This window comes from Furipterus horrens, unplaced genomic scaffold (genome assembly GCF_987537825.1).
Source record: "Furipterus horrens unplaced genomic scaffold, mFurHor1.1.pri manual_scaffold_9, whole genome shotgun sequence".
NCBI lineage: Eukaryota > Metazoa > Chordata > Mammalia > Chiroptera > Furipteridae > Furipterus > Furipterus horrens.
The window spans coordinates 51,233,323-51,245,953 of NW_028327179.1; the positions used below are offsets into that span (position 1 = coordinate 51,233,323).

The window sequence follows — 12,631 nt, forward strand, 5'->3', positions numbered from 1 at the left end:
AGTCTGCTTTTGACTGATTCTACTGTGTTTTTCAGTTCAGAGATTGTATTCTTAAGTTCTTCCTGGTTCTTGTTAACAATTTCTATGTCTTTTTTTATGCTGGTGTAGTTCTCTGCAAGTTCCCTGTAATTTTCTTGGAGCTGTTGGTAACTTCCTTGAAGGTTGTCATAGTTGATTTTAAGGATGTCGAGTATATTGAGCTTCTTTACCACCATTGTTTTGAATTCCATGTCTGACATTTGGGCTATGTCTATTTCATCTATCTCTCTTTCTGAGGATTCCTCTTTTCTTTTCATTGAGGGGTTATTTTTGCATCTTACCATGTTGGATTCTTTTTGTTTTTATTTATTTATTTATTTATTTGCTTTTTTTGCGGGGGGGTAGTCTGCTTTGACTTCCCTCCTTTGTGGTGTAATATTCTTTATCGAAGGTTTGGGAGTTTCAGTGGTGCAGTCTCTTTGATATCCTGAGCCTGATGTTCTTGAGTTACCCTTTATGTCGTTTGTTTATGCTGTTCGGTTATATTTCAGCTGTTCTTTGATAGGATCTTCCTTCTGGCTAGTTGGTTGAGAATCACTCTATCCACTTTGTCTTGAGTTCTTTTGTGGATATGCTGTTAAAGACATAAACACACAGCCCAGGCAGGAGACCCACACCCTCAAAAAGTATCCCCCACTCTATCCTGCTATCGTTAGCCAACTAGCCCGTATTAATATAAATGTAAAGAGATTTGAGCTTTTATACTATAAGAAGAATAGATAAGAGTTGTTTTTGGGGAGGAAAAATATAATTTTTGATAGCGGGGGTGATAGATTAATAATATTTGAGACTGTGCAAGCCAGTTAGTAATATTTACATTGTATGTTAATAAAAATAGAAGAAAAGGATAGAAAAATACATAATATAGTAAGAAAGTGGAATTGTATTGTATTTGGGTTCATATAGTAATTATATTATATTATTTAGAGTGATAGGGGGGCTAAGCTAGACACACAAACGAATAAACAACGATTAAAGAGAAAGGATGAGAAGGAGAGGTTATATGCAACACGTTAGAGATAAAGTTTGTTATTATTGGAAGAGGTGAAGGAAAAACACCCCCCCAAAAAATCCCCAAGAAAATAGAAGAAAGAGAGAAAGAGAAGAAAATAAAAAAATTTACCACAAAACCCCCCCAAAAAGACCCCAAAAGGTAAGAAAGAAAGGAACAAAGAAAGATAGAAAAGAAAGAATAAAGAAGAAAGAAAGAAAAAAGAGAGAAAAAAAAATTGAACAACAAAAATATATATATATATATACCCCCAAAACACCCCCCTAAAAAACCCCAGGAAAAGAATAAAGAAAGAAGGAAAGAAAAGAAATAATTAAGAAGAAAGAAAGAACAAGGGAGAAAAAATTTGGGGGAAAAAAAAAAAAGCGATGTTTTTACTCCGTTTTAGCCTTGGTGTGTTGCCTTCTTTTTCTGGGTCCGCAGCTGGTCTAATGTGGCAGGTCAGAGGTTCTTGTTTTTTTGCAGGACTGGTGTGCGCCCCCGGTTGCCGCTATGGTGTGCGCCCGCGGTTGCCGGCATGGCGCGCTCCCTTGCTGCCCGCTGGAGCCAGTTGAGGTGCCCTTGCGCTCGAGCCCTTGTGCGTGAGCCCCTGCGCGCTCGGACGGCCCAAGAGTTTGCCCCGCGGTTGGAGCCCACTGCTGCCGGGCCGCGGTGGTTCCCGTTCGCGCCGAGGTGTCTCTGAGCGCGTCCCTGACTGCGCGGGCAGCCCGAGCACTTTCCCTGGGATTGGCTCCTGCTGTCGCTGGGCTGCGACGGTTCCGCGTTCGCGCCGAGGAGTCCCTGCGAGCGTCCCTGCACTCGCGGGCGGCCCGAGAGCTTTCCCCGGGATTGGCGCCCACTGACCCAGGGCTGAGGTGCTTTTGCGCTCGCCCGCCGCCCCGTGCCCTCAGTCCCGCTGAGCCGAGCTCCGGGAGTTGGTCTCTCGCCTCTTAGGGCAGGGCCTCAGACACTTGTGCTCAGTGGAAGCGAGCGTCCGTGGGTCGCCGCCTCCCGCTGTTCCCGTGCTGTAGCTGCCCGCCTTCCCTCACCCGTCTGGGCAGGCACAAACAGAGCCTGCGCTAGTGGTCTGCTTTCCGGCCTGGGGCCCTGCGCCCACAGGAGCTGTCTAGGGGTGTCTGTGCACGGTTCTCTGCCTGTTCAGTGGGCCCTCCCTGTGCCCGTAGGGGCACTGATCTTATGTCCGTTGGGGAGTGTCCGAGGGACGCCTGGACTCACAGCACCGCACACCTGGGCCAGTGAGTGAGAGCACTTCCCTATGTGCGCCCCCGTGACCCAAGGGTAGGGTTGGGGAGTGGATGAGTGCGCCTCTGCGCCTGGGCTCCTCCAGAACGGCCTACCACCCCCAAACTTTCCTCCCCTCTCCACCGTCCACTAGAGAAAAATATAAAGGAGAATTATGTTCTCACTTGCCCGGCAGCACGCTGTCTCCTGTCCTTCAGCGCCAATGCCACTTGGTCGAGTCCCATCTCTGCCAGCGGGCAGAGATCTGCTCTCCGCCTGACTCCTCTCTGGGCAGCCTGTGGTCGCCAAAAATCCTTTGTGTGCTTCCCGCCGCAGCTCGGGCAGCCGCCCCAGTCAGGAATCCTGTTTTGTCCCCTTTTTCTCCGCTATCCTCACTAAACAGGTTGTTCCCAGATGGATTTTCTCTAATCCAGCAGTGCCTTGGCTCAACTCCCACCAATGTCCAGCTGCTCACTGAGATGTTCTGTCTGCAATTAGCCCAAACTGCAGACGGGTCTCCGGAGCCTAAAACCGCAACCTCTCCTCACTCCTCTGCCATCTTACCTTCTCCAAAGTTTTAAAGCTTTTAAATGCAATTGTTTTATTTTTTTAGTATCTTATCATATAACCACTCAGATTTTCCAAACAGATAAATTAGAAAAAGATCATATCTTTCACTTTAAGAGAAGGCTAACAAAAACGGAGTAGAGTCCAATATATGTTACAGTGCCTTATGGCCAGAAAGACACCGGAAGTACACTTGTTAGGGGTGACCTAAACCCTTTTCCCCAGGAAGCCAAACCCTGACCTTGTTAGCCCAGTTTTTATATTAAGACTTTTCTTAACAGCCAACTCCCTTAGACTACTGAAAATAAGAACTGTATTTTTAAAATTCTGTTTTTATTACTTTGAGCAAAATACACATTGTATAAAATTAAGCACAATTGTATATCATCTACTTTCCCAGACTTTGAAGATAGGAAAGAAGGGGTTGCCATTATTCTCTTACGATTTTAGTTTAGGAATGTTAATTTTACCTCTGCTCTTTTTATCCTGATTCCTAATTCAAGAATTTCCAGAAATGGAAACTTTTAAAATAGTCAGTCTCCCCTCAGTGCAGAAGACCTTGAGAAAAGATGTCTTTATCGATGTCACTATTCCATAAATATCCTGTTCCAGTGAAGTTGTCCTGTGATGTCCAATAACCTGTCTAAACTTGCCAGTGGTGATTTCTGTTATGTTTACTAAAGCTGTAAGTTATTCTCCAAATGATTTCCATTCATAAAGGAAAAGTATTTATTTTTTCTTTATGAGAAAAATTTTAATATATAAAAGAGCATTTAGAATATTTTTTTAGTATTTTAAGTAACAGCATCCTTAGAGATGATTTTTTGGACTGTGGTTTGGGTTCAAAGATATTCTATGTCTTCTAAAGTAAAATAGATTTTTGTTCATGAAAGTCCACATGTTTTTAAAATGTACAGGTTGTTATTATTAGACAGTACCCTGAAGAACATGGTGGTACTAAGTGCTTAGAGATACAAATGGAACAGGAATTTTAAAATATTTTCATATTAGTAACATCACTTTTTTATAACTATTTTCCCAAGTACTTATAATCTGTTGTCTTATTTATAATAAAATTGTCTTTGTTATATGTCACCTAAATACAAGTCCATATTTAACTAGACCTTTTATAGCTTTTGTGACCTTGAGTAGTTGTGATAGTGGCTCTATAAACTACATTTTGTTATCTAACTATTAAAATTCATGTATTCATTCATTTACTCTCCCATTCAAAAATATTTTAGTGCCTACTATGTATAAGGCACTGTTTCAGGTACTATAAATATGATGGGTGACCAAAAATTCTTTCCTCATAAAGTTTATATTCTATTAATTGAGATAATATTTGGAAATAAATAACAAATATAAAATGTAACACAAACTCTAAGGTAGGTGTTGTCAACAGCTGTGGTAGTTCAGAAACAGGCAATTGTGATACTATGATTTATAATAAAAAATATATGTTTTGTCTTCTTCCACTGTTCCTGGCACAGAGCTCCTAAAACACTTGGAATTTCTTTTTCTTTTTTTTTTTTATTCTTTCTCTATTACAGTTGTCCCATTTTCCCCTCTTTGCTCTCTCCCCTGTCCCGCCCACCTCCCCCCTCTCCCACAGTCAATCCCCATTTAGCTTCCCTTGTCCATGGATCATTTATACTAGTTCCTTGACTAGACCCTTCCCCTTCTTTCTGGAATTTCTTAAGTGTGAGAGCTATAAAGATGTCTCTTGTTTTGTTAATAATGTGACTTTTGAAACTCACCTGAGGATGGAGTGTGGTTGCCAGGAAAACCAACCATGTGACTAGAGGGTTGGAACTTTTATTCCCATCCCCTTGACCTCTCTGAAGTGGGGAAGGGCTGGAGGTTGAATCACTGGCCGATAGGCAATGATTCAATTAATCATGCTGCTGGAGCCTCTGTAAAAGCCCCGAAGGGTGGAGTTTGAAGAGCTTTCAGACTGATGAACACGTGGAGGTGCTGGAAGAGTGGGAGAAGACATGGTGTCTCTGCTCCTTTTCCCACATCCTGCCCCTATGCATCTCTTGACTCTGATTGTTTTTAAGTTATACTGATACTTTTGTAATAAACTAGTAATTTAGTAAGTAAAATGTTTCCCTGCATTCTATAAACTGCCCTAGCAAATTAACTGAACTGGAAAAGGGCATCTTGGGAACCTCTGACTTAGCCAGTTGGTCAGAAGTACAGGTAATGACGTAGATTTCCAATTGACTTCCTGAGTTGGAGGAGTCATTGGACCCTCCAATTTGTAGCTAAGTGTCAGAAGCACAGGTAATATCTGGGCTTGAAACTGGCACCAAATGGGGGGGCAGTCGATAGGACTGAAGCCTTAATCTGTGTAATCTGGTGCTATCTTCAAGTAGAGAGTGTCAGAATTCAGTTGAATTATAGGACATCCAATTGGTGTCTGAGTATTGTTTGTTGGGGTGGTTGGGAAATCCCATACACACATCAGAATTGGTACCAGAACCAATTTAGCAATATTCTAGATTGAATATTTGAGATGGCTTGCCTTATGGGGGTTGCTGCATTTGATAAGAATGTTAAAAGATTTTAAGAGTAAATATTTAAGGACAATAGTGGGAAATACTCCAGGCAGAAGAGAAAATAAAGAGATTCAAAAACTTAGCAGCATGTGAACAGTGTGAACAGAGTCATATTTAGTTAAGCCCAAGTGAAGTGAAGAATATAAAGGGGATAGGGATGGGAAAAGTAAGTGTGGGCTGGATTATGGGGCCTTTGAATTCCTGACTAAGGTATCTGAGCATTCTTCAATACCACTGTGGAGCCTGCAAAAGGTTCTGACTATGATGGTCTAAGTGGTAATGTGTAATTTGGATTAGAATGAAGGCAAACTGAAGGCTAAGGGAAGTTAGGGTTCTCTTTGAAAAATAATTAAGACTTCAAGTAGGGAAATGTCAATGACACTATAGGAGATACTCAATAAGTAGTTGTTGAATTAATGAGTAAATGAATTAGGGATTAATGAATGAATCCACCTGTGCAAAAAGCTCTTAGAAACCTAAAATATCATCATTTACACCTAAATAATTCAAATAAATATAAAGAGACTGGCAACAATAACCACTCATTTTCTTTAATCTTCAAAATAACATATTCTTATTTTTTAAAGCATTCATATGATTCCCACAGTGATAGTTGAAAAATAGAATATTAGTATTCCCATTAAATTTCTGAATTTTTATAAAAGTTCTGTGGTACCACACCATGTCATAGTGTTTCTGAACCTTTTAAAAATGAAATAGAACAGAGAATAGATGAAAAAAATATCAGAGTAAATTGCATATGGAAAGTACAGTTTCAAGAAACTTTTCAGTGTGCGTGTGTGTGTGTAGGAGATCACAATATGAAATTATATTTTGATGTGACTCAAAGTCTGTATACCCTCTGGTATTTTCCATGTTATCCTACTCCCTATATGGCTTATGTCATAGCTCTTCCAAGCCAGCATTGAAATTATGGGGAACATAACTTTCATTGAGTTAGATCTGACACTTGTTTTTGACTAACTTTTGGCACCTAACTCCAAAAAATAACCCCAGTTTTTCTCTATCACATCAAGTTTTTAAGGTACAGAATACCCTCGCTTTGTCCCAAAAATCATACAAAATGTACATACAAAGGAAAATGAAGAAAAAAATTACCTGAACATACTGTTTATTTAGAGTTATTTTATTGATATAAAGCCTATATATTGTTACGGTAAGTCAAATTGTGTACAAGTAGTTAAGTTCTGCTACAAAACATACATATTAAGGTATTTTTTCTTTTCAAACAACAGGCTAGGAAATGCCAAAATGAGATACTTGAAACAGTCTCCTTTAGTTGGCAAAGCTTTAACAAAGTGCTTCATGAGACCCAGTTTTTTGTGCAGAGGTAGAAATATAATGTTCTTTCTGTCAACAAGTGGCTCATGTAGAATGTTTGGATCACCAGGTTTGAGGTCAGATCTTGGAGGCCAATTTGACTCCACCCAATGCCTCTCACAAGCTCTGCTGTCCCACATACACAGAAAACAGGGATACTTGGTGTATCTGCGTTGTTGACCAAGAAGGAAGCAGACCATTTTAAGGTCAACACAGGTGATCCAGATGTGCTTGTAATATTGCAACAGATCAATGACTCTCTTTATGTCTTCATATTTTTCACAAAAACAAACTGAATGGCCAATTGGGACTGCACCAAATAAATTGCCATTGTGGAGGAGGACACACTTCAATCTCCCCTTTGAGTTAACAATGAACAGTCACCATTCAGTTACATTATAGCTTGGAATTCCCAATTCCTCCACTTGTTTAAAGGGCCCCCACAGTTCTACAATGTCTGCAGACCCATCCACTCTGGGAATGACAGGCAGGGCAATAGCTATTAGGGGCACCAGTCGCATACAGAAGTGGGAGAAGTGCCTGGAAAAGGGGCAAGTGCTGGGCAAGTGGCATTGTTTCTTCTCAGACCCCTCCACAGCACCACAAGGTGATGAAACAGGTTGTCCTGTACTGATGAATCCCTAAAGCTCTGCCCCTTACAATGTAACATGAGCAATAGCTCTACCTAAGACACAGAGGCAAACACACACAGGAGACTTCCAATCAAGATAGAGACCTAGGTGATACTCTCCATCTCCTCCACAACTAAGGAGGAATACAACTACCACAAAATCAGAAATAACCAGAAGCTCGAAAAAATAAATGGAAGTCCAACATATGAAGTTTTAAAGAAGTGGTGCTCGTCCATACGGGTAGGAGGGGTGAAGCCAGGGTGGAGAGGTCAAGCTGTACTGGCAGCAGCGGCAGAAGCGGCGAGGGTGGTGGGACAGCGGTAAGCACAGACACCCATATTTAAGGAGAAGTGAGAAGCGCCTGGACAGCACCCCTGGCTGCAGATCAGACCCATCTGCTTGCGATTCCAACACCGGGGAAGGCAGACCCCCATTGCCTTGGACTGTGGTGCCCGGAGGGAGTGGGGATGGAGGAGGAGGCTCCCGGTCTCTCAGTGAAGAGTGAATGGCAGGAATCCATCATGGACCCCCACCCCTACAGAAAATGCCACAGTGTAGTGAGAAGGGTCGCCTGGTTGTGACGAGTACATGGGGCTCCACCACCTACAGCGTAGGAGATGTGACAGCCCCGCCCAGAAAGCAAAGGTAAACACAAAACTGTTAGGATGGCACAGATCATGATAGAGGTCCCGGTGACACAGCTGACAAGACAGCAAATATCTAATCTAATGAAGTAGCAGATAGGAAATTTTTCTGAGGCACAGTTCAGAGCTTTGGTTATAAAAATGCTTACAGACCTAACAGTAGATCTTAAACAAGATGTGGAAGGGATGAAGGCTAGTCCTGCTGAAATGAACAAAAACACATACAAAACTAGTTGTGAGGGAAAGAAAACCAGGGATCAAATTAACAAATCTGAACATAGGGAAGGAACAAACAGTTGACCAGTGCAGAAAGAGGAAATAAAAAGTGAGGAAAATGAGGAGAGGCTCAGAAACCTATGGGACAGCTATAAGCAGGCCAACATCCAAATCATACGGTTGCCAGAAGGTGAAGAAAAAGAGCTAGAAATTGAAAAATTATGTGAAAAAATAATGAAGCAGAACTTCCCTAATTTGGGGAAGAAAATAGACTTACAAGTCCAGGAAGCACAGAGAGTTCCAAAAAACTGGACCCAGGGAGAACCACACCAAGACACATTACAATCAAAATGTCAAAAATTAAGGATAAAGAGAAAATCTTAAAAGCAGCAAGAGAGAAGAGAATTATGTACAAAAGGGTCCCAATAAGATTCTCAGCTGATTTCTCAATAGAAACTGCAGGCAAGAAGAGACTGGCAAGAAATATTCAAATTAATGAAAAGCAAAAACCTACAACCACGATTACTCTATCCAGTGAAGCTGTCATTCAGAATAGAAGGGCAGAGAAAGTGCTTTCAGGACAAAGTAAACCTGAAGGAGTTCATCAGATCCAAACCACTGTATATGAAATGTTAAAGGGACTTGTTTAGGAGAAAGATCAAAACTATGAACATTAAAATGAAAACTGTATCACAACAACCAACAACAGAAGCTAGGGAACCAAAACAAAGGCAAACTAAGTAGGCAACAAGAGTGGGAAAAGAATTATAGGTATGGGGAACATTTCAGGGGGAGGTCAGAAGGGAGGGGGAAGGGGGAAAGGGAGGGAAATGGTACAGGAATTAAGAAGCATAGTAGGAGGGAATGTAGCAGACAGGAAGATGCTGAGAAGAACTATATGCACTACTAATAGGCATGGACTTTGGGGGGACAACTGGAGGGAGGGGGGTCACTGGGTAGAGGGGAATAAAGGGAAAAGTTGGGACAACTGTAACAGCATAATCAATAAAGTATATTTTTTAAAAAAGTAAATTCTGCTAACTCCTTATATAAAGACAAGATCTTGGACTACACTTTGGAATACAATTCACTATATAGAGTGACACACATCCTCTCACCACACTGTCTCATGCGTAACTGAATAGCTTAGACAAGTATGAACCTGTCGCTGGTCTCCAAGGTCATCCCCCACCCCTCCCCAATAGAGGGGGGTTTGCTCTCAGCCAATAGGAGAGCACTAGTGCTTCCCTCAATCCAGGTTCAATCCAGCCGAGAGTTGTCGCATTCAGATAAGCTGTAGTGAAAAAGTTTGATGTGGTAAAGGAAAACTAACTGCAGTTTTGAAATCGGCATGCCTATTTAAGTCTAAAACAGCTGAAACATCAAACTCAACAGGAATTATGTTAAAAATTGTTCCTCTATGGATATGATTGTGGGAGAAGGGGTGAGCTGGGGGGGGGGGGAGCAATGGGGGAAAAATAGGACAACTGTAATTGAAAAATCAAAAAATGAAATTTAAAAAATAAATTGTTCCCCTATGTAGCCATTCTACAGTGTTATGATTTCTTATGTGTATAATTCCTATTTTCAATGGAAGCCTTCCAACAAATGCACACCAAAATTCTTTTTTTTTTAAATTTTTTTAGTATTATAGATCAATATACCCTCACTTCTTTCAGAATGCTCAGGCTCACTGTGAAGTGTATTCCTATAACTCCTGCAGAGTACTGGACTGCTTTTAAGTTAAAGTGGGAGGGGGGGTATCATTCCAGGTAGTATAGACCATGAGATTTGCTATTCTTTAAGTTAAGAATTTGAAGCAGTCAAATCACTGCTATTTCCTAAAATAAAATTTATTGTAACTTTTTTTTCTTTTTGTTTTGTGCCCTATCTCTCAGCTGCCTGCCTTGTGCTTGGCTGTATGATTTTCCCTGATGGCTGGGATTCAGATGAAGTAAAACAAATGTGTGGAGAAAAGACGGACAAGTACACCCTCGGGGCTTGTTCAGTTCGCTGGGCATACATCCTGGCTATTATTGGGATTTTGGATGCCCTGATCCTCTCATTTCTGGCATTTGTGCTTGGTAATCGACAAGACAGCTTGATGGCAGAGGAACTAAAGGCAGAAAACAAAGGTAAGATTGCTTTGGGGAACACTTACCTGGATGTCTAAGCGCAAAAAATAATACTCTCCATTCTTTCCCATCAAGCACCAGTGCTTCCCCTGTGGATCTAATTTGCTGCATCTTTTAATGCTATCTAGTTTCCCCCAGACTTAAGAAGTTCACACCATCAAAATATTATATTTTTATACTTATCTTTCTGAGGCTGAGTCCATTATTATTTAAATACATTTTTTCCAGTTTCTTCTTTGCTTTCTTTCCAGTAGCTATTAATACAAATTATTCTTTCTTTCCTTATTTTTTTTTTTTTTTTGGTCTATTTGACTAAATGCAGAGTGTTTCCTCTCTAGTATTCCGCTATTGTCCAGGTTGAAATAAATGCCAGGGGCACCTCAGAAAACTATCTAAACTGTCTTTATTAAATTGTTCACAATAATTTTATTTGAATTCAGATTCATTCTCTCATAAAAAGATAGTGATACTGGCCCCAAATAGTTATAGTTAGAGATTTCAGTAATTACCTAATTAGTTGAATTTTAAATGTGTTATCTGGGTAGTCAAAAGTCCTCAGATTTCTCTTCAAAAAGAAAATGCCTTCTGAAAAACAAAGAAACTAGGATATAAAACAGTACATTGACTAGTGAATGATACAGAAATATTACAATAGGCCAATACAGAAGCAAGTCATTATTCAAGATAAACCTCATTTTCTTTCCATATTTCTAAAGCAATTTCTTGGGATAGAATTTACTATCTTTATAAGTTTAGATTTGTTTAACTGTTTTATCTTTATATTATTTTTAATACTTTAAACTTATATAAATACCTTCAACTGAGTGACTCCTTCTTCTAGCTTTTATTCCTAATTGGGAACTAAATCCATCCTTGAATTATGAGATTTCATTCATTTCAAATAGTTGCTAACTTCAGAAACTGTTCACTGCTTCAACAAGCCTCAATATAAGCATATATTAGTATCTACATGAATGGCTCATGTAATGCTAGTGTAGAAAGTTTTAAATTTAGACCATCACTGTTTTTTATAAGTATATTTTATTGATTATATTGTTACGATAGTTACAATTTTTCCCCTTTGCTCCCCTCCACCCAGAACCCCCCCTGCCCTAACAACCCCCACCCCAAGTCCATGCCCATGGGTTGTACATACAAGCTCTCCCGCTTCACCCTTTCATATATTCTTCTTTTTTTTAAATAAATAAATGATTAATTATTTTAACAATAAAAAATAACAATCCCTTATAACGTATGAACTATAAAAAGAGAAAATTGAGACGCCTGGGAAAGCAGCAAGTTCATCCACAAACCCTTTATCTTCCTGATTTATAGACAGAACATATATTAGTTTACTTGGTTCTATCAAGTAATTATTTCATGGGGAGGTAGTACTGATACTTCCTAAAAATACAGCTACTTCCTAAGTAAAAATGATAATATGAAGTTAATTATTATACTTTATAAAGCATGTTACAAATTTAAAGTGCTTTCACCTGCACTCATTAATTGGTGCCCTTGTCTGTTGTCTTTGTGGCTCATGGGATGTATACAGGTCTCTGTCTGGTAACATCACTTCAAAGTTAATAAGGATAGCTCAATATTAGAATAAGTTGCCTTTCTTTAAAGAATAAATTAAATAAAATGCCATTTTGTTGTACAAACTCTTGATTTCCACCACTACCCAGTAATGGATCAGAATACTATTTATTCACTGTACAACTCAAATTTATATCAAGAATCTTTAACTTTCCAGACATCATTTAAATTTAAAAAGGAAAAAAAAAAAACAGGAAGATTTTTGCTTGGCAGTTGGGAATTCTAACTCCTATCCACATATACGAGCAATAACAATTCTGAATTCATGCTTTAGAAAGGAATAACTAGGATTATAGTATAACATGCAACAGTTTTCAAAAGGGATTATATTTTTATGGTTGACACAGTTAAATGTTGATGTCTGATCCTTTCTGTCCAGGCTTTCATTAAAGAAAGCATCATTTTCCACTCAATGGTGCATTTGAAACACCTTAGTAAAAGTGTTGTTAGTTAGGAAAGAAAGGTAAGAGATCAATATAAGGTTTAGAGACAGTGTATGATTTTTCAGTGTTCATCATCTTCTCCATTTACATATATTACATTTGCATGTATCCAGTATTTATTCCATCTGGTTCAGAAGGACTAAAATCAGTAGCAGATTATATCAAATCAGATTAAGTAAAGTAGAAGAGAGAAACAGGCCATATTGATGAAGCATTTC

At 39.6% G+C, this 12,631-nt stretch overlaps 1 protein-coding gene across 1 annotated transcript in view; it reads left to right on the forward strand.

Annotated features, from left to right (window-relative positions):
• Positions 1 to 12,631, forward strand: part of LHFPL3 (LHFPL tetraspan subfamily member 3) — a 694,186-nt gene that overhangs the window by 464,469 nt on the left and 217,086 nt on the right. Inside the window, exon 2 of the mRNA XM_090287315.1 lies at positions 10,135 to 10,371. Coding sequence (XP_090143441.1) covers positions 10,135 to 10,371 — 237 coding nt within the window. The remainder of the gene's footprint in view (positions 1 to 10,134; positions 10,372 to 12,631) is intronic.